Source organism: Coloeus monedula (genome assembly GCF_965178545.1).
Source record: "Coloeus monedula genome assembly, chromosome: Z".
NCBI classification, from domain to species: Eukaryota; Metazoa; Chordata; class Aves; order Passeriformes; family Corvidae; genus Coloeus; species Coloeus monedula.
In genome coordinates this window covers 19105894-19128408 of record NC_138822.1, presented here as the reverse complement: position 1 = coordinate 19128408, position 22515 = coordinate 19105894, and the positions used below count along the sequence as shown (strand labels likewise).

Below are 22515 nucleotides of genomic sequence, written 5' to 3'. Positions count from 1 at the left end.
CGAGACTGTTGAGCAATGTCAGCTGTGTCCTGGTGAAGGGAAGCCTGGCGCAGGGACCGTGCGGCCCAGGCCACGTGCACCGAGCGCTCTGCGAGCAGCAGCGAGGCAGTTCCTGCGTGCGGGCGGAGCCGTGCGAGTCGCAGTGTCGGTGGCGGAGCGAGGCGCGGCGGGAGCGGCGGGACCCGGCGGTGCCCGCCCGGCCCAGCACAGCGCGTGGTGGAGCGAGCCCCGTGAACGCCCGACCGAGAGGGGCGGCGTGCGGGCGGTGGGCGGCGGTAGAACGGAGCCGCGCCCAGCCGAGACGCGCGCTGGAGCAGGGCGCGGGGGAGTCGTCGCTCGGGTGCCCGGCCGAGATGTGGGTGCAGCGCCTGGCATCGGCAGCGAAGCTGCGACCAGAGGAGGCGACGCACGGAGAACTGAGCGGCGCGGCCTGGCCCGGCCCACGCAGCCTCGAACGCAACCCCGGGAAGAGCGGGCAGGCACCAGCAGCCCCGACAATTCCAACACGGGAGCGACCGAAAGAGAGAGCAAAGACGCAGCGAGACAGAAAACAGCAGCCACTCGGAAAAAGGAAAAGATCATCGTAGCTAAGATCTTAGGGATAGTAAAATGGTATAATGTTAAGCAAAATTATGGTTTTATAACAAGGTGTGACAACCAGCAAGACATATTCGTGCATAGAACTGCTATTAAAAAGAATAACCCTGAAAAATGCATCCCAAGTTTGGGAGATGGAGAAGTGGTAGAATTCAAAATTGTACTAGGGAGAAGAGGGTTACAAGCATCGCAGGTCACTGGGCCTGATGGTGTTCCTGTAAAAGGCAGTATATATGCAAAAAATCGTAGTCATGTTAGACAATATCTCCATTGTAAGCTCTCCCTGCAGTCTCCCTTTCCTAATCCCACCTTTCCCTTTTACCCTATGTCCTATTACCCCCAGTGTATTCCTAATCCGTTTTTTCACCCATGGTTTCCCTCACAAAACCATGCTTTTGCCAATTGTTTCCCCAAAAATCCCTTTCCAATGCCGAGTGGGGGATGAAAAGGAGGAGGGAAGAAATTAAACCCTCTCCTGCCTCAGTTTCCCCACAAAGCATGCTCAGAGAGTTCTGTCTCCCTTCTGTCAGCCCTAAGATGTTCCACAGAATCTGTTTGGACATTTAAAGACTCAGGAGGGTGGGTTGTTTTGTTTTGAAACTGTTCTTGTTATGTTTATCCAGTTGTTTTCATTCTCCTTTTATTAAAATAAAACGGGTGAGATGCCGGGGTCCCTCCCCTGCCGTGCAGCCCTGGCAGAGGGGCCCTGAGGGCACAGGCACGGGGTTTCCCTGCCCCTGCTCAGCCTCGTTCCCATGGGTTGGTTTGTGTTCCCTGCGCGGGCAGAAGGACCCTCGGGTCCCGGGACTGGAACAGTTCCTGGGCAGAGCCCCGGCCATGCGGCTGGGGAAATAAACATCTCTGAAACAGCTATCAAGAATCTGTCTGTCCATATATATTTCCTTTCCACGGGACTCCAGGTTTGATATATGCATGTTGCAGTATCCCCACTGCAACACTCTTGTCCCAGTCTATTAGACAAATATGTTCAGCTAAAGTTAGTACATAAATCCATACTTAGGTATTGACCTGATGTCTAGAAATGTTCAATATAATTCCCACTTTGGTCCCAGTACAGCAGGCCCTCTTCATCCCAGGAGAGAAATGCATCCTCTTCTAAGCAGTGGGGGCTATATATACAAGAAGCAGCAAATGTAATGAGATCATCAGCAGGGAAAACGTTGTATGCTTTATGTATCAATATTATAGATCAATATTGCAATCACTGGATTTTTTTTCATTTTAATTCAGATTAAAATACAAGGGAGCATGCAGCATTACCCAAAATGGCAAGACAGTGCGTCTGTATAGACAGTCCTCCCTGCTGCCATCTGCATTCATTTCTGTATCATCATTATCCTATATTATGGGTAAACACTCCCTTTATTCTTCTATAAATTAATTTTTTTTTTTTAATTAGTAGTAAGACCACCAAAGGGAAAAGCAGAATCTAGAAACTGATGCCATCAGATATCTGGAAATGGGTCAGGAACGCAGAGACAAAGAAATCTCCAAGTGCTGACAAATTAAGCAGGTAACGTGAAGGCTTGCAGTGACTTTGGAGTGTCATGAAGTAAATTTCTCAGAGTTGTTAATTTTGCATATTCTTTGTGTTTCAAACTGCATTCTCAGCAGTAGCTGTTTTTTCCAAACATATCTTCATTCTGGAAATGAAACATGAATATCAAACTACTACCTTAATGAAAATTACCCGTATTTGTTTACATTTACAAGGCTTTTTAAATACACTAAGTTACAGAGAGTTTAAAGACTTGCCAAAACAAGAACATGGACAGCTCTGAAAAGAGTCTGATGCAAATGGCTTATGAGAGAAAGTTCTTCGTGAAGGTATTTACATTCACAAGTTAAGTAAACATCATCCAAGGCTGCCACAGCAAGAATACTGGGCTGGCATAGGAAGAATTCTTATGCAAAAGCCCAAACTGGCCTCTACAGGAAACAAGTCATTGTGGAAATCAGACTAACGAACACCTTGGTTTCCATGAGTTGTTACATACCTCTTAAAAGTCACTTAAATCAAGGTGTTCAAAAGCTTTTAAGAATTTTAGGTAAATGGACCTCTAGGTGTTGTTACCTGGATACCTTGAAGGACACATCAGGCTTCTCTTCAGGGTGGGGTTTACAGGAACTTTGCCAAAGCATCTTCTTTAAAGACTGACTCAGTCTGGCTATGCATCAGACAGCTGGCTTCTCTGGGGATGCATTGTTTTAACCTCTATGTGAGTTACAGCAGAAATACTAAGGCATACAACGGAGACGCTTGAGATTTCTGGTGTGCTTGCAAATCTAGTGATACATACAAATTTGGTGTTATCAGTTAATGAAACTGCTAAGGAGTACCTGTGGTTACAGAGAAGTGTCTTTAAGTCACCTTAAATTACAATAGCTGCTATGATGCCCTCTCACAAACATGCATACTCTACAGCACATTGAAATACTGTAACTCCATCTTCCACTGAACATTTAAAACATCCAGAAAATGGGCAAGCCCTCAGAACCATGTCAGCATTTTCGTTAAAAGGTGTGCTTGGATGCTTCACCAAGCAGCTTGTGCTGTCTGAAGGTGATATGCTTTACATAAAATAGACCAAATTTTCAGTCAGTCCTTATCGTCCCAGAAAAACATTTTAAAATAAAACCCCCTAAATTTGCAGAAAGAAATTATTTGTGTACTGATTACTTTTTATCAAGTTTTGCAGGGATGTATGTATTTGTGGACACCCCTGAGAACTGAACCAAAGTTCAAACAAACTACTTTTAAGTGTCCGGTACTCAGAAGTAGTCTCTCCTCAGTGCAAGGATGTAAAAAAAGAAAGGGTGTATCAGAACGGAAAATCTGCCCTTCTATTCAAATGTATGTCCACCTAAAGCATCTGAACATACTTCTTGTAATGTATGTAATTGTAATGTGTTTATTTTCCTTTGAAATCAAACTATATTTAATAGTCTTCTTTGAAGTAATGATTATTTCCTGTAGTCACGAACTCCATGGACTGTTACTTATCCATATGTAGCTATGAAATCCAAATAAATCTATAAATAACACATAATGCACAGTGTAAGTAATACTATAAAACAATACAATAATATAAATAACTGTTAGAATCAGGGGCTATCAATTGGTTTTCCCACAAAAGGCATCTTTCAGTGAAAAGTCAGCATAATCCCTACTCCTTAATTAAGGCCTGTTGAAAATGTAAACAGGAAGCAATTTTTCAAAGACCAGTAACTCTGAGTAATGCCTCATATTAGCTCTAGTCTTCTGAAGCTAGCAGTACTCTGTCTTATTCCTGTTACTGAGGAACACTTTTATCCTGATAGGCAAGTTTCAGCTGTGCCTTTAAAACTCCATCCTTTAAAATGCTCCACATTTGTCATAAAATCATTTTGACTTCTTTACACCCAATACTGATTTAGATCATCTAAGTATCTTAAACAACTGCAGTGCTTTGGATGACAGAAACATCCAAACATGTGGGCTTCCTCCTTGCAATGTTGCAGAAAAGAGCTGGAATGAGAAATCTGTAATCCCTATGGTCACATATAGTTTTTCAGTCACAAGTACAGACTATCAAATGATGGATTATATTCTGTGCATTGATTTTGGTTTCAAAGTAATGCAGTAATACTAGTAACCTCGTAGCTGAGCCAGCCCCTGGGTAATCTGTTGGTACACAACTATCTAATGCACCATCAGAAAACAAGGTACAAAAGTACTAAAGTATCAAATATTAAAAAGGCTCTTGAGGATTGAAAATGAGAAATATGAGAGAAGGATGTGAGGATTTGAACAAAGAGAATACTATGCAGAATAGTCCATGAACTGACACAACTTTTGGAAGCACAGCAAACTCTGAAGATTAAAACGAGTCTGGAAAAGACTGATGTGTCATTGGCACAACAAGGAGAGGAAATTGAGAAGCACTGGCTAAGATCAACACAGCCAGCTTCACTGAGGCACTTGCTCACCACAGTCACAGAGATTCACAACTCAGCCTGCCTTAAATTGCACCATAGTAATAATCTAATATTGTAATAATATGAATAATGATAATAATAATTAACTATTATCTTGTTGTACATAGGAACAGGAGCTCACAATATTTTGCATAGTATACAGAAAAAGAGCATGAAGACCCTGTAGTCTAGTCATCTTCTACATTTCTTTTAGTCCCTGCAACAAAGGCAAGATACTCAAATGTCGGCATTATAGAAGAAAGTAACAGGGAGAAAGTACTGCCAGCCTTTTACTACCCTTCTTCGGCGAAAGCTTAAAATTATGTGCCATAAGGGAGTCCAACACATTTTAGAGAAGAATCTGTGGGAAAGATGGTCATTCATCCCCTCTGTTGGACTGCTCACCATATATGTCTAAAAACAAGTATCTCCACCAAAATGTTTCAGGAATGCTACACTTCAAGCCTCTTCAGAGGGCAGGTGCCCTTCATCAGGAGGTGAGCTTACAGCCTTTCAAAGGAATGCCTGGAACCCTGCTCAGATTCACAAACCACTTATTTCCTTCTTCCCTCATCTGCCAAGTTCCAGGTACCCACATTCTTAAAGAATTCACAACATACAACCGGAAACAACAGCTGTAAGACAATGGAAGCTGTATGTTCCTGATCTACAATGAGTATGTTCACCTGAGAAGACTTTTTAAAGTGTGTGTCTTTCTCTAACCAGCCATCTATTTCCTCAGAAGGCACCTTGCTTGTGATGCTGCTAAGCAAACAACAGGAGGTCCAAAATCACCGCCATCTTCTGAAGCTGTGCTTTCTAAGGATGTACACACTCTTTTGCTCTTTGTGGTAAAATCGTAAGGCTACCCTGGAAGTGTCCTCCTTTTATGGGTCCCTGATATTCCAAACATCACAAGTTAAAAAAGGCAGTTTTGTGAATCTCACGGTATTCCTGAAGGTAGCAACCACTTAGAAGATAAGATTCTGTCCAAAATGGCAAGCAGAATTAGCTCTTTATCATTGGATTAAGTAAAATGTATAGTTGCTTTTTTATTCTTTCTTTTTTTGTGAAGGTCTGCTCTTCAGAGCAGTGAAACGACTATGTTATCAGACAACTGGCAATGAAATTTATAACCGGCAATTTAAATTGGAAGTTCTCTTCCGTTTCGCGGCAATTCTCTTACATTTTTACTTTCCATCTCACAAGACGCCTAGATATTGTAAGCAAATTTAGGTCAAATAAAACCAAAAAAATACCCAAGAAAATTGTATTTTCAAGGCAACCCAGGTTCTCTAAGCCTCGATGTGCCGCAGTCCCCCTGACACCTAGTGGTGAGCAGGCGCTCCGCCAGCGCGGAGCCCGCACCGCCCGGCCCGCAGCTCCTTCCCCGCCCGGGGCTCCCGCGCTTCGTGACGGGGCCCCCTGGGAACGGCCGGCGCGGGGCGGAGACCGCCCCGCCCCAGAGCGGCAACGGGCGGAGCGCAGGGCGGCAGCACGCATGCACCGGCGGGCGGGCAGGGGGAGGAGCCGCGTCCGCCGGGCGGGCTGGGCTCCTCCCTCCTCCTCCTCCTCCTCCTCCTCCTCCTCCTCCTCCTCCTTCTTCTACTATTCCTCCTCCTCCTCCTCGCCGCCGTCTTCTTCTTCCCCCTCCCCACTCACCCTCCTCCAGCGCTTTCCCGCCGCCCGCCTTCCACGCACGGCGGGTCCCGCCTCGCGCCGCTGCCGACACGGCCGCCGCTGCCGCTGCGGGAACAAAGGAGCGAAGCGGCGGCGGCGCGGCCGCCAGCCCGGCGCCCTCCGCAACCTCCGCTCTCCCCGCAGCCGCCCGGAGCTATCCGCGGCGCGTTCTCCAGCACCCGCCGCGGGGTTTGTGGCCCCCGCCGGGAACAGGTGGGTGAGGGATGGCAGGCTGGGCTGGGCTCCGCGGGGCCTTCACCGTGGCGGCGTGTGCCCGGGCCTCCTCTTCGGCGGCTTCGTTCCGTTCGGTCCCCACTGCGGCCGGTGCGGGGCAACGCAGGTGGCGAAACAATGAGGTTCCTGTGGCTGGCGGCGGCGTGGGGCCTGGCGGCGGCGAGGCCGAGCGTGACTCAGGCGCTTGCGAGCAGCGGCCCGGCCGGACATCCCCCCCCGGTGCCACCGCTCCTCAGCCCGGCAGCCTCGCGAATCTTTTGTGTCCGGGTGTCGAAGGAGGTGGAGGGGGTGGGGGACGCAGTGGGGGGACGCGGCACTGCGGGCGCTTGGCAGGGCCCCCCCCTTTGTCTGAGTCAGCCGCCGGACTGCACCCGCCTGGGGAGCGCCCAGTGCTGGTTCGGGTCCCCCGTAGCGACGGCCGTGAGCGCGGCCGTGAGCGGCGAGTGACCCCCGCAGGTCTTGTACATTCTCCTTTTGTTTTGTTCCTGTGCTTCTCGCGTTTGATCGTGATCCTTTTTCAGGAGGAGGATGTTGAGGCAATTGGGTATTCAGGTTAGTGAGCCCGTTGCTAACGCAGTGCCCGGGTTTTGGGGCTGGTTTCCGCACGCGTCGGGGCCCTCGTTTTTGTCGTTACGCCGCCAGTGTGGCATTGCCCGGTGGGACGGAGGAGGCACGGCCATGGCCTCGGCGCCCAGGGGTGACTGAGGTGTGCGGCCGGCGTCGCTAACGGGATTTTACGCGCCCCTTCCCGCGAGCTGGGCTGGTGACTGCGAGGGTGCTGGTGGAAGGAGACCTTTTTCAATTATCTTTTTTCCTCCTCTCGAAGAGGAGCGGTTGGGTGTAACCCCACCCGCCCGGGGTTGCGGGGCGCATTTGTGGAGCGATGGTTGCCCCAGGGCCCCGATCGCGGAAGGCGGCGGGCTGGTGATGCCGCATTTTCTGGGCTGCAGGTCGGCACCCGCTCTCCCCGCTCCCGCCTGGAAGGCAGTCGGATTTCGCCGGCGCCTCCTCCCGCCGGAGCCGGCGGCCTGCGGGAGATATAAATAGGGACTGACTTCAGCGGGCGGCGGGGGCGGCCGGGCTTCCCGGCCCCGTCACGCCGCCGCCTGACAGGCGGAAGCGCCGGCGCTCGTCAGCCCATGTGACCGACCCACCGCGGCGGCAGCGGCACCGCCGAGCGGGCAGCCCGGGGCTCCTCTGCCGCCCGTGCGCCCGGCGCAGAGCTGCGGTAAGGGGTTCCCACTGTCGGGAGGAGCTTTGGAAGGGAACGGGGATGAAACCCGGGCCACCTCCCGGACACTGGAAAAGCACGGCTTGTTCAGCGATGGGTAGGAACGACTTGATCGTTCCGTTAGGGGCATGCATTTCAAGTAGTGGAAGACTGTGCAGACCAAAGGAGCTGCTGAGTGTCTAGTTTGTATTAGGATGTTAGAGGTGGCTCCTAAAGCAACGTTTAGTAAGTGGTGAAATTTGTTTTAGCACACTAACTTGAAAGTTAAGCAGGTCACTTGATGTTGGCAGCGTGTTTGATAGCATGTTGGTCTTAGCTGGTTAGTAATAAAAAGGGCAGAAGTAGTCTTTTTTTGTATTATCTAGACATTGGTCTACAATACAGATAAGAAGATTTTTTTTTAGATTTTTTCTAGGTGGGTCAGGCTTTTTTTCTAGGTCCCTTGACTGGTGTGTTTGGCTGTTAAATTGTATCAGAATAAGTGTGAAGCTGTGTTGTAGCCAGAAAGGACGCTATTTATACCTGGAAGGTGTTACAAAGCTATAAATAGTACAGCTATTTATACCTGGAAAATTGGGTCCTGTGACCACCAGCAGGCAGGATGAATTTTGCTTGTTTACTTTCTCCTGGTTTTGGTTTACTGTGATCCCAGAAGTTTAGTTTAGCTAAAGGCACAGTTGCAGTTGTGGTGCTAGGGAAACATAAGTTTACTACTTGCAGTGTGGGCTCTCTTAATTAGAGGTATTTTTCTATATGCTGTAATGAATTCACTTTTGGCATTTTTGACTTCTGGCAAGTGTCAGCTGTCAAATATCTCTTACTGTGACAGTTTCTGAGTAGGAAAACAGCAATCTAAAGTTCATACTAAAATGTCTTCAGATGCCATATGAACAGCTTCTACTAAATTTGAATTTTAGTGCAATATTATTACATGTCCTCAATTTGTAGCAAATGCATGATTGCTGTGTTCCAGTTTTATTGCCCTTGGGAATCAAGGATTTGGCTGCTGTGCAGTTTTCTACTAACCTTGCTTTGCAGAGGTTAACAGGCAGTGAAGGTGAAAACCTTACGTCCAACATGCGGTTCATTGCAAAAGTTAGCACTGACTGCCTCTGAGAGGCTTAGAAGTCTTTATAAAACTTGATTAGAGAAGGGGTTTTGTCTTTTGTAAATGTGTAAGCTATGTAATAGAACATACTCAACAGTTTGGAGTTGTTAGTGTTATTTCCCTTGGAAGAGTATTGTGAGAGTAAGTACTGCTGATAGTGGAATTAGCTTCAAAATTATATGAAATTGGCACTAAAAAAGCAGGGCTCTTCTTCTGGAGTCGCTTGACTCTGCTGGAGTCAAGGAAAAATAAGCTATATTATTTGCCAGAACTGCTTTGAGTGTGAACTTGGTCTTACTTATTCTGCATATCCCTGTTAGTGCTCAGAGGTTGGTACATAAGGAGGTTTTTTTGGCTGTCAAATTAAATTAACCTGTACATGCAGCTCAGTGCCCAGTGTATTATTTCTCAGTATATTATTTCAAGTATATTATTTCTCAGTATTAGTATGATGACACTTTTTCTTGTCTTAAAAGTTCATAATGATGTTGCTTAGCAATAAATTGCAGTCTTGAACAGTATATTAACATTCAATAACCCTCTTTAAGAATGATATCACTTGGTAGGGCAGGGTGAGCAGACATTCTTATAATTCTTTTAATTCTTAATACTTTTAACCCTGTAATTGATTTTGGTGGCATGCCAGCTCCTAATGCAGTTTTTGGTTTTATTTACAGCATCGAGATGACTCAGGAGACAAACCAGACCCCAGGGCCTATGCTGTGTAGTACAGGATGTGGATTTTATGGAAATCCTAGGACAAATGGGATGTGTTCTGTTTGCTACAAAGAACATCTTCAGCGACAGCAGAATAGTGGTAGAATCAGCCCAATGGGTAAGGGTGTGGGGAGTTGTTGGGGGCTTCTTTATTTCTTTTAAATTAAAATGTACAGAGAATTACAAGGAATACTAGAACATTTTTTAGGAGGACTTTTGAAAGCTGAACTGAAAGAATGAATATTCAATACTACTTTAAAGCACAGTAAAGATAAAAATACATTTCTGTGTAATGTGTTCTGGTTTGCTTGGCATTCAACCATAACTTGCTTTCCCACTTAGCCTCTTCTGTTAGCATTTTCTTACGCAATCTGTATTTTGGTTAAGTAAAAAGTGTCTTTAAGTAAAAAGTAATAAGCAGTAGCAGTGAAGATTGTATGCAGACAGTTCATAGCTGTATAGGAGACTATTTGATTAATGTGTTTTCTGCAATTTGTTCATAACTTGTCAAATTCTTGTTACATAGGAACAACCAATGGTTCAAACAGTCCTACCTCAGAATCTTCATCTGCACAGAGACCAGACACTAGCTTAAACAACTGTGAAGGTGCTGCTGGCAGCACATCTGAAAAAACAAGGTAAAATTAAGGTTGTACTGTGAGGGTTGAATGAGCTGTGAGTGTGCAGGAACAGCCTGCAGCAACCCTCCCCTATTGCAGTGAGTGTCTGCAGAGGAAAAAGGACCGGTGACCTGACAGGGCTCTATGAATCCATGTAAATTGAAAAATCATTCAAATATTTGGTGTTGTAGAGCTGCAGTAAAAAGAATGGGTTTTATTTATCTACAGAAATAATTTGTTACAGGCTCACCTGTTTTCTTCTAGGGAAACCAAAATAGAGTAAAGAAGTGTGTTTTGAAGATAGTAGAAGCATAGGTCTGGAAAACATATCAGTAGTAACTGCACCAATAGTTCATTAATGGGTCTGGACAGTTAAAGCTTTTATTAGGAACATAAAACTGATGTAAATTATGTGTTCCGCTGTGCTTAAACAGAAATGTGCCTGTTGCCGCTTTGCCTGTAACGCAGCAAATGACAGAAATGAGCATTTCAAGAGAAGACGACTTAACACCGAAAACAGAGACTGAGCCAGGTATGTTCTCAGAGTGACACTGGGCACAACCAGTGACTTAATATGGGTGGAAGGTTTGTTTACTTTCTGAGTAGCCATCTCCTGTTGCGATAGTCTTGAGAAATGTGTTTAGGATGCTTTTGAGTCTTGTCTCCTCAGAATCAAGAAAAAGGACTAGTTCCAGAACAGCTTTAAAAATATATGTTAATTGTTAGTAAAAAAATTGACACTTACCAGGGTGTTTTTAGATCCCGAACATTGGTTTTTAGAAGTGAGGTACTCTAAAATTCCATTAGGTTAAGGTGTTCGGTTTTGAAGTCAAACTGTTGGGATTCCAGCTGACTCATGGCAGGCAAAATGGCTTGTATTTGGAGAAGGGTGCTTAATAAATTCCATTCAACAGAGGAGTGGGGCTGTGGGGGAAGGGACAATATGTGGTTTAAAAACATTAACAGAAGTTGCTTAGGGTTCTTGAACTAATTGAGTAATCAGTAGATATAACCAATGCATTGTTTCAGGGACACAGGATAGTTGCATTTAATTGCTGTGCATGAATTGTCTGTTTAACTGTTTATTCTCTTGCTGTTAGATAATTGCAGCTGGAGTAGTAAAACGTGTAAACCATTTCTTGGAGTGAGGCAGAGAGAGGGGCAGCTTGCTTAACCTAACCAGTGAACAATTGAATTCATACCAGTTTGTTCAAATGGATATTGTAACGCACTTGTTTTGTACTTTAGCAAACCCAGACTTTTTTATTTAATTTACCAGTTCTAAAACAGTTTTAAAAACTGAAAGCTGATGTTCAGTAGGAAGTCTATTCACTCAAGCTGAAGATAAAATCCATTTTTCAGTTTTGAAGTCAGTGAGATGAAAATGGCAGCAGATGCTACTCAGCACTGTATCAAAGTGATTCTTATCTAGTTATATCTTTGCCAACACAGGCTGATTGGCCTCTTGGTGTTTAATTGCTTGGTATTTGCACAGGGGGTTTTACCATTTTCATAAGTCATGCTAAGTCAAGGTTAACGAACTGAAGTACAGTTATACAATATATTGCATTTTTCATTATGTATGGACTGAGAGGGAATTTTTGCAATTACTAAATTTCTTTAACTGATGTCATCTGAAGAGGCTTTCATTATGTGACTGAAAAGTAATTTAGACTTTGCTACAATATTCACTAACCCATTGTGCCATGTTATGAAATCCCACTGGAATGTGTCAAGAAGGAAATAGGAATACATAAAATGGTAGTAGTGAGGAAGTAATAGGTGATTTTACTTTTCTTAGAACTGTTGTCATTTTGCCAGCTGCAAAGAATAGTTACTTTTGATATATAGCCTGTTTTTCAGGTCAGCTGTATGTTAGGTCACACAGCTCACTATTGATTAGAATGGGGGGAAAAAATCCAAAGCAGCTCAAAGACACGAATTGTGGTAAATTATCTCAGAGGTTAAAACCAGTAAAAGCTGTCACAGGCTTGTGTAGAGATGATTGGAAAAACTACCAGGAAAATTAAATGCCTCTTGAAAAAACTTGAAGAACTAAGCTACCTCCTGAGAGACCATACCTGTAAATTTGTGAGGCAGCCTCAGCTGCTCTAATGCCCAAGCTCTCTTTTAAGTGTTATTGCTTGGCACAGATCCTGGACAGCATAAGATAATGTCCTTATATACTATTCTTAGAGTTTGTTGGACATCTTAAATTAACAGGTGTTGGCTATATTCAGTGGTACATTACTCTGTGTCTTGCAGGCAAGAGAAGCTGGCCTAGACTTTTTATAAAAAAAAGTTCCTGGTGGGTCTGGACTAGACAGATTTTTTTATCTTCCTTTTTTCCAGTAGCATCCATTATGTGTTGGTCTCTAAAGGGCAAACTGGAACAATGGTAAATAATCACCTAATAGCAACAAAAGTTAATACATACTTTGAGGTGTGATTCTCTAAGATAATGCAATCATGGAGTTAGTGAAACACAGTGTAGCTGTAAGCATAGCCTGACGCTAGGAACAATTTCATAACCAGATAATAGACCATGAACTGTATCTTCAACAGTATGAAGTCACATGCTCTTCTGCCAGATGTTCATTGGCAAAAGAAATTTTGTATGTTTCCCTTAAAAGTTAGAAAGTTTAAAAGAAGGATTACATCTGGTAAACTAATTTTTTTTTTTGTAGTCTATAGCGTAAAATTATATTTGTTTGCTTTTGGAATTGAAACAACTGACTAGAAGGTGGAGGAGTTGAGAAAAAAATTAAACAATTAAGTTTGATGAGCTTGTTTTTCTTGATTTTTTGGGGGGTTTTGGGTTTTTTCTTCTTGGTGCAGGTTGAGGTTACAACCTGGATGCACCTTCAGAACAAACCTGGTGCTAAGACAATTAATTGTATCTTAACATTTGAAGAAAGGCATGGTGGATGTAACTAGGTAACTCGCATTGTTGTTTTCTTGTAACTTGTTGTAGTGGGCTGATTCTGACTGAATGCCAGGCACCCACCAAAGCATCACTCTCACTCCCCTCCACAGCTGGACAGGGGAGAGAAAATAAAATGAGGGGTTCATGGGTTGAGATAAGGATGGGGAGAGATCACTCACCAAATACCATCACAGGCAAAACAGATTTGAATTAGAGATATGGAGTTTATTATTAACAAAATCAGAGCAGAATAATGAGAAGTAAAAACAGATCTTAAAAAAAACCTTCCCCTCGTGCCTCCTTCCTTCCCAGCTCTACTTCTTCCCCAGTAGCTCACAGGGGGTTAGGTCAGTTCATGACACGTTTCTGCTGCTACTCAGGGAGAGGAGTCTTCACCCTGCTCTGGAGTGGGGTCCCTCCCATGGGAGATTGTTCCCCATGAACTTCTCCAGCATGAGCCCATCTGACAAGCACCAGTTTTCCATGAATCCTGCATGGGTCACTCTTCATGGGGTGCAGTGCTTCATGGGCAGGCTGCTCCAGCATGGGTCCCCCACAGGGGGACCTTTATGTCGTCAAATTCATAAATGGGTGCTATTTAAAAAAATACATTTTATAGGATTTTGATAAGCTTTTACACATTTTAAGGAGTGAAGACAGACTGTACCCAAAGTATTCTAGAAATATGATTCATAGTTCCTTTTTTTGCCCTGCTAAGTTGCAGGAATTAAATGCAAAACTTAGTGAACTTCTTTCTTTTCTATGTGTTATGCTATTAGAGCAGTATATCCACCAAGTGGGTGAAGCATGGTGGACCCTTTTCTGTTTGGTTTATTATTATTTTAGCAGATATTCAAGTGGAAATAAAAGATGTGTAAAAGAGATAGAGTTGGATTAATAGTAACCACTTGTTGTGGGGTGACTTGAGCCAGATGCCAGGCACCCACTAAAGCTGCTCACTCACTCCCCTCTGCAGCTGGACAGAGGAGAGAAAATTTAACTAAGGCTTAATGGGTTGAGAGAAGGACTGGGAGAGATCCCTCGTCAAATACCATCATGGGCAAAGCAGGTTGTAATTAGAGATATGAAATTGATTTATTACACTAACAAATTCAGAACAGGATAATGAGAAGTAAAAACAGACCTTAAAATCACCTTCCCCCCACTCCTCCCTCCTTCCAGCTCTACCTCCTACCCCATAGTCAGGGAATGGGGGTTGTGGTCAGTTCGTCACTTCAGGCTCCTCCTGCTCAGAGGGAGAAGTTGTTCCCTTGCTGCATCATGGGGTCCCTCCTACTGAAGAGAGTTCTCCATGAACTTCTCCAACATGAGTCTATTTCACGAGCAGCAGCTCCCCGAGAACTGCTGCGATGTGAGTCCATCCCACAGGCAACAGTCCCCCTCAAACTGCTGCAATATGGGTTGCTCTTCCAGAGGTGCAGTCCTTCAAGGACAGGCTACTCCAGCCTGGGAGCACCCATGGAAGAGTGGCCCATAACCATCATTTCTGATTGGCCCAGCCTTGGCCAGTGACACAACTGTCCTGGAGCCAGCTGGCATTGGCTGCAGCATAAGGACTGTATTGTTTCTAGTACTTCTACTACTACTACTACTACTATGTTTCAGCTCCAGAACTGTGGAAATGCATCTAATGTCTTTTGGATGACTTCTGAGTTTACCTTCTACCTGTCTTGTTTTGTTTTTTCCATTTCTTCAATGGTGGGAGTTGGCAGTTAGCTTCATCAAGTCACAGTCCGTAAATCAATTTTTTTTCCTATGCTTTCAAGAATTTGTGCCCGTTATCCTTGAAGTTTAAGGTGTTTAGATCTTATTTTGGTGAATTTTTCTTTAGTCAGAGAAGCTTCTAAAAACTTTATTCTTTTACTTTTATATCCCTTTTTGGTTACTTTTGATATGGGGAATGTTAGAAAATAGCACTGATTTATCAGCATGTTTTTTTCAACCAAAACATCATATTCATTCCTTTCCAGTGTGAAATCTCTGTAATACTGATAATACACATGCTTTTTTTGAAGCAGCTGTACTGTTTTGTATAAGAAAAACTACTGACAGCTTTAAACATTCTTTTCTTAGAGTGGTTTTCAATTTTGAGTGGCAGTCCCATGTAGTCACTGTGATTTAATAATTTGGGGTCCAAGAAGAACTTTATTCCCCAGTTTGTAGAACCTTTCTGCATGTAGGTTGAGCAGCTATTTTACTTCGTCATGTGGCTGTTTCCATCAGTGGCCTTGCTGCTCCTCATGGATCTTATCTTTAGGCTACATTTGAAGGAAATTTTCCCAAATTCATGATGAAGTGCCTGTATTTGTGTGGAGTTTTTCAGGCACCCACCTCCAGTACTTCAATTATGTTAGTTTATCATTAATTTGCTAGGATAATAGTTGTCCTTGGGCATGATGGGAATGCATCTTATAGTGCCTACAGGCAATCATTTAAGGCCAAAATACTAGTTAATAAAAGCCTACCCAGTTCTGAAAATCAGTTGTGCCTAATGTTTTTGGCATTGTAGTAGGAGAACTGATCTGGTAAAATTCAAGCGAAGTAAATCTTTGGAGCCAGAGATGGGAAGGGACATGACCAAGGTAATGGTGAGGGCTACATAGAACCATGGAACCGTTTGGGGGGGAAAGGGCTTTATACATCATCTCATTCCAACCCCTGTGTTCCTGTGCATCACTACTCACGGAGTAAGGAATTTCTGCCTAATATCTAATATAATTCTCTCTTGTAATTCAGAAGTGTTTCTCCTGGTCCTATCACTGTCTGCCCATGCATAAATCTATCCTTGTTTTGTAAGCTCTCTAAGCTTGGAAGGCTTCAATGAGGTTCCCAGAGCCTTGTCATCTCCATGCTGAGCAACCCCATCTCAGCCTGTCTTCGTAGGAGAGGTGCTTCAGCCCCCTGAGCATCTTTGTGTTCCTCCTCTGGTGTTTACCTGACTTCACATCTTTCCTGTGCTGAAGACCCCAGAGCTGGATTCAGCACTCCAGGTGGGGTCTGGCAGGAGTAGAGTAGATGGACAGAATCCCCTCCCTTGATGTGCTGACTCCTATTTGTATGCAGTTGGCTTTCTGGGCTGCCAGCACACACTCCTAGCTCATGTCCAGTTTTTCATCCAGAAGAATCCACAAGTCCTTCTCTGTAGAGGGATCTCAGTGAGCCACACTGTGTGTCCTCATGTCTGGGGTTACTCCAACCCAGGTGCAGCACCTTGCACTTGGACTTGTTGAATTGCTTGAGTTCTCACGAGCCCATTTCTCAAGTTTGTCCAGTTCTCCCTGTGTGGCATCCCCTCCTTCATGCTGAAGGTGCACTTAATCCCACTGTCTGTGTAACTGATGGAGATATTCAAGAGCAGGGGTCCTAAGACAGAGCCTTGAGGGACACCACTTGTCACCAGTCTGCACCTGGACATAGAGCCATTGACCACACCTCTCTGGCTGCGTCCATCCGGTAAATTCCACATCCACCACATAGTCCATCCTTAAAATCCATGTTTCTCCAGTTTGGAGATCAGGATGAGAATGTGCATGCATGCCAGTAGCAGCTCTTTTGCAGTGGTGAGGTGTTTTAGTGGTGACAAATTTGCTTCATCTGAACACTGTTACTGAGGAACCAGGTCTACAGCTACCAGTAACAACTATTTTCCAGCTGTCAGCATTTTTTCAGCTACCTGTTCTGTGGTGATACAGAAATCACTTTAGAGCACTTTGATTAACACTGTGTGATTTCTGACATGAATTTAATTGGATATCTTGAGGACTGGAATTGTACAAATTGCCCAGTTGGATTTGTCCTTTGTGTTAAAGGAAGCCTTTTGTGACAAGCAATTGTAAGAACAGTATTTTGATTTACATGAGCTCCTGATGTCATGTCGGAAAAACTACAATTTTCAATATTTTTCATCTACAGGTTGAAGAAAAAGGAGTTTTGTTCTGTGCTTTAGGGGGCAAGATAGGCAGCTTTTTCTTCTGTCCTAGCCATCACTCAGAAGCACATTTATGAACATTGAACATTGAACATCATAAAAACAAATCAGACTTAAATCTGCTGGCATAAAATAATAGGAGAATCCTTTGTTCATGGAGAGTAATTTAGTTTTAGTTTGGATTTAGGGAACTTTGTTCCCTCTTGTCTTGGTACCTTCTAGTGACCATTACTGCATGTTGTGTACTGCTTTTCCTCCTTGGAAGATATTTTAGTTATGGGGGAAGGATCCAGTTCAGCAGCCCTTTCAGGAAATGTGCTGCTGCAGTTTCTTAGGATCACTTTCATCACTGTACAGGTTGTGGGCTGCCATTGTTGCAGTTTCTTGATGCAAAGATGAAAGTATACCTGTAGTAATTGGTAACATTTGCCCTAGATGCATTTGTTCTCAGAGGCCTTTTTTTGTGGTAGGGTGCTCTACGAGGCTGTCTCTTGGCCTTGGTAATTCCTGGGGAGTTGCTGTTCTCATTTTTGCTTCCTTGTTGATACATGTTAGGCAGTGATATAAATGGTTCTCTTCTCATTTCCGTTTTCTCTTAATGTATGTTGTGAGTGACTTTATGTCACTGTTGATTTGCCCCCCTCTGCATTTTCTTTTGCATGTGACTGAAACAGCATGCATGCTCCCAGAGCTCAGTTTTTAAGTTGGTTCTGATGTAGATGAAGTTTCCCATAGCTAACTACACACCAAATTGCAATGTACCTGTTTCTGGTTCCTCTTACTTATCTGTCTTGGCTTACAATTAGCATTTCATTTTGAAACCAACTAGCAATATAACAAATCTTTAAAAAGGCATGTGACCATGCTTTTGGGGAGTTGTTTTGTCTTTTTATTTTTTTTAAGGCCATAGTTAAAGGCTGTTAGCCAAGGCACGTAACATTCAACAGGTACACTCAGTTTGTGATACTGCTGGTTGTTAAGCCAGTTTTTAGTCACAGACTCTTAAGTAGACAAACTGGTACTGAACACTAATTTTCTTAAGATTTAAAGACAAGTTCTGAGTGTCATATTTGTTCATCTAGAAAACCTTTATCAAAAAAAATTGTTTTCACAAAAGAAAATATATAAAAAATCTGTGATGTGACAAAAAACCCAGGTTGTAAATGACCTTGGTTGTTCATTGGGGCTGTTGCTATAATGTAGAAGTACAAGAAAATACTAGCAACCATTTGTTTTACTGCATGAAATTTTTTGGTGATGAGCACTGAAGGTTCCTTTTTCCTTCTGAGCGTTTGTTGCTTATAAATCTTGTTTAGATTATGATGTCTCACCTGAGGCCTTTCTTGTTGTAAGGTGAACTGTGAAGTTTTCTGGGTGTTTTTAGAATACCTTTGAGTGTCAGTGCAAACACAGTTTTGAAAAACAAGTACTGATTCAAAAGAATCACAACTAACAAACCATATTTGTATGAAGTTGATTGCAAATAAGTCCTTGAGGCTTATATACTCCATTTATTCTGAAATGCATTCTGTAGTTATTGACATTATGATAAATGTTATCATACTGTGGGAGTGTTCAGCAAACTTGTGCCAAGAACAGGTATTACAGTGGTGTACAAGTGCATCTCTCAGCTTTCCTTAGTTCCAGTTTTGGATATGAAGAGGATATCAATTTAGAAAACTAAATTTCAGGGGGGGAACCTTTTTTTTTCAATAAAATAGCTGTGTCTAAAGATGTTCTAAAGATGTCTAAAGAGGCAATTGAGAAAGTATTTATTTTGACTGTACCTACTTGAACACTAAAACTGAATAAACTACAAAAAATACTGATATGCAATGCAAATCTGCACTTTGTTATTTAAATGAGGGCTTTTTTGAACTGTGTGTTTTATAGGTGTGTTCTGGATCTGTCACAGAATTAGCAGCTTCCTAGCTGCTGTCTCAGTGAACTGCTTTAGATAAAGTCAAAAAAAGCAAATTTCACCCATATTTCCTTTGCTTGCTTTAACAGTTGTTACTCAACCAAGCCCATCAGTTTCTCAGCCTGGTACTTCAGAGGGTGAAGAGAGAGGTGCTGAACTGCCGAAACCAAAGAAGAACAGATGTTTCATGTGCAGGAAGAAGGTTGGCCTTACAGGTATGAGAACACTGACAATTTTAAAAAAATTTGCATTAGTTACCTCTTGCTAGATAAAACTTGATAAAATATGTGTTCTATTAACCTTATAAGCTTCTTCAGAATTCAAACAACTTGGTACAACCATTTATTTTTATGTCATAGTAGACAAATATATCCTCTTTGTAGTGACTGCACCCTTAATTAATACCTTAATTAAAAACTAATCTTCCTAGTAATGTTGCTTCTTTTTCTGTGTACAGGATTTGACTGCCGATGTGGAAACCTGTTTTGTGGACTTCACCGTTACTCTGACAAGCATAACTGCCCATATGATTACAAAGCAGAAGCTGCAGCAAAAATCAGAAAAGAGAATCCAGTTGTGGTGGCTGAAAAAATTCAGAGAATATAAATTAATGTGCTTATGAAAAGACTGACTTTTTGTGGGGCTTTTTTTTCAATACATCCTAAAAAACATGAAAAGAGCAGGTGCATGGTCATTTTCCTTTGTTTTCCAAAGTTTTACTTCTAGTCCTGTCTGTCTAAATGATACTTCAAATGTTCAGGTGGTTGTTACAGGCAGAATTGGATAGATACAGCCCTTGAAAATATATATGCCCTCCCCAGAATAGATGGATGATCAGAAACCTGCACAGGAATACACATGCACAGAGGACAGACTCTAGTTCACATGTGCCAAACAGATGTATGCAATCTGCATGTGTGCAGCAGCTCTGCCTTTTGAGATGTGCATGAGGTATTTAATGTTCGGCTAATGTTATATGCCTGTTTTGGAGAAGGATACATCAAAACAGTTGGCAGTCTACTTCTATCATTTAAAATCTCATTCTACTTTTTAGTTGCCACACTTCATTTTAGTTTTCCAGCAGAATGTGAGCTGTGTAGAGGGGTCCACCATCCTAGTAAGATGAGTTTCAATGCCATATTTAAGTCACTTAACAACTGCACTGAGAAAAATGGAAAAAATCAGATACACTTGAGAAGGAAATTGTTTTGGAAAAGATTATATGAACTTTAGAATCTTGAAAAAAAAGTTCCCAAAGGAAATGTCCTGTTAGGAGCTTATGAACTGGCCTGCAACAGAGTTGTCTGCTTTTCCTTGCATAGCTAAAAATGTTGTGTAGCACAATATTGTAAGATTGGTTTTCAAAAAACAGTTACAAATGTTTCTAGACATACCACAGCATCTCTATCAAGCAACACAGATCTAAATAAGTTGCTGAAGTATTAGAGCAGTTTATTATTCATGTACTACTTAAGTTCTGTGTGTTCCAAGTTCAGAAGAATATTAGGAATTAATTTTTCTAGTTTTAAATGTAACAGTTGCACCGTTCTGCATGGAAAACCATACCTAACATGGCTGCTGTAGACTTAAATGGTAGCTGGAACAACTCTTGGAGGGCTGCTTTATCATTTTTAATTGTACTTGGGTATAGGACTGTAGTGTTCTTGGGTGTATTGCATGGGCTGCGTTATTTACGGCATTGTACAATAACAACTCTAGAAAAGGCAGTATTCTTCACTGATGCTTGTCTGGTAATATATATCACTTCTGTGTTATAATGGAAGGGGTTTTTGTGATGTATGAAACTTGTGTTTTTTATATAAACAAATACGGTTTAGACTAGTGTTGTGGTAATGCCTGTTCTCATCTGTAAATAGTTACATATGTACACAAGGCACTACTCCTGACATGATTTTTGTTGCCAGTGTTCAGTCTTGGTTTTTACTTCACTATTAAAAGCATCAGGTTTCGCTTCTAACTTTGTACTTCTGAGTTATTAGATATGCAAACATGTACAGATAGTTCATATTTATGTATTGCACATAAGCTACCCTGCATCTATGCTATATTGTATTATGTAAATAATAAAAATAATGTACAGAAGGAAATACTTCCTTTTATGGTAGTTCATTGGTTTTAGTTCTTGCTGTAATGAGAATGTGACCTTGCAGACGCTCAAGTGCAAAATTTAATACAAGTTCTTACAGATGTTGTCGTATACTTGAGCTTGCCTATGTCCTTCTTTGGATATACCAACTTCTCTTGAGACAACTTGCATGAGCAACTGCAATACAGGTAACTACTTGATGACCTGACGAAAATGCCAGCAAACAACAATGTGCTTTAAAGGGAGCAAAGGAAAATATTAGCAATAAAATTCAAACTTATTTCCAGTGGATCTGTCGTGATTGAGCCAGTACACTGACTAAACTATTCTGTTTACATCTTAACCAGCAGACCTGGGCAGTTACTACTGTCAGTGTCAGCAACCAAATACAGGTGTTAAATATGCCTGGTTTATGCATTCCAGTGGGAAGGAAAAGGACACAGTACAGAGCACATGTTACCATGGAGGAAGACATCTTTAATACCGGATAATCCATAAAAATTGCTTATATCAGAAATGGATAATGTGTATCCCACCAGTCAGCTGATAGTCATCGTGATAAGTTAATACTCCAGCCACTGTGTGTATACCTCCAATAAGGGAACACAGGCGTGCTCCGGGACTTCATTTTCCTGGATAAATTTTAGGACTTTATCATGGAACTGCTTTAAAGCACCAAAATTACAGTATTTCTACCTTTTGTATTAAAGTGATGTCAGTGGCTCCATAAGAATAAGATGTTGTTTGTCTTTTTTTTTTTTTTTTTTGGAACCTGAGAATGCGCTGTAGCTGGATGTTTGAGGAACTGTCTGTCTGGTTTTGATACTGTCTTGGCTAGAGTGGCTTAAGACTGGTAGTAGTACTGATACTGTTAGTTAATGATTATGGTGGTCTCAGTCTGACTTTTTCTGTGCAAAGGTTGTACTTGTGAACATTGTTGAAATACTTGATCTTGTCACGTCTGTACAGGAAAGTACGAAATGAAAAGTCCTTCTTTTTCCTCTGAAATTGTGAACTGTATTATGTAAATTACACTTAAATGGGGTGTGAGCCTGTCCTCAAAGTTAAGTCTGCAAGCTGGCCAGAGCTTTGTTCTTTTAATAGTGTATGTAGTGTGTATAATCACTCCTGAGCTCTAATTCTGTTTCGATTCACTAAACAAAGGAGGGGAAGGTTGTTTGAAAAGAGCAGGTATTGGCAAAGTTATGTCTGGGGACACTATTTAGACTTGCACTGGTACATCTTCCAAGAGAAAAACATAATTGCTTCACATATCACTCTTCCTCATTTAACATTTGCCTGTTAGACTGAGATCTTTTTAACTCATACATAAGCATAATGTTCTGGAAAGAGTCTCACTCTGTTTTAAACAACATTTCTAAATGATGGAGGCTTTTTTGATTAGGAAACAAAAAGGGTCATATAAACACATGAGTAAATGAAAACA

The 22515-nt window shown here is 42.4% G+C and overlaps 1 protein-coding gene across 3 annotated transcripts; it reads left to right on the top strand.

The window, feature by feature from the left end:
* The first annotated feature begins 6208 nt into the window (after positions 1–6208).
* On the top strand, positions 6209–21069 carry ZFAND5 (zinc finger AN1-type containing 5). Of its 3 annotated transcripts, none has more exons than XM_082300977.1 (6): positions 6209–6468; positions 9506–9663; positions 10072–10183; positions 10600–10697; positions 19051–19176; positions 19419–21069. In XM_082300977.1, exons 2-6 carry the CDS (start codon positions 9513–9515, stop codon positions 19565–19567), a joined length of 636 nt encoding a protein of 211 aa, XP_082157103.1. In that variant the 5' UTR covers positions 6209–6468; positions 9506–9512; the 3' UTR covers positions 19568–21069. The 3 variants fall into 3 exon arrangements, with proteins under 3 accessions (XP_082157103.1, XP_082157104.1, XP_082157105.1); XM_082300978.1 differs by lacking the exon at positions 6209–6468 and adding an exon at positions 7561–7717; XM_082300979.1 differs by lacking the exon at positions 6209–6468 and adding an exon at positions 8317–8461.
* Positions 21070–22515: the final 1446 nt, after the last annotated feature.

Bases quoted from the DNA above. Each gene is read 5' to 3' on its own strand.
- ZFAND5 (XM_082300977.1), top strand. From the start codon at position 9,513: ATGACTCAGGAGACAAACCAGACCCCAGGGCCTATGCTGTGTAGTACA. The intron at 9,664-10,071 runs GTAAGGGTGTGG...CTTGTTACATAG, and splicing joins TGGTAGAATCAGCCCAATGG to GAACAACCAATGGTTCAAAC. The intron at 10,184-10,599 runs GTAAAATTAAGG...GTGCTTAAACAG, and splicing joins AGCACATCTGAAAAAACAAG to AAATGTGCCTGTTGCCGCTT.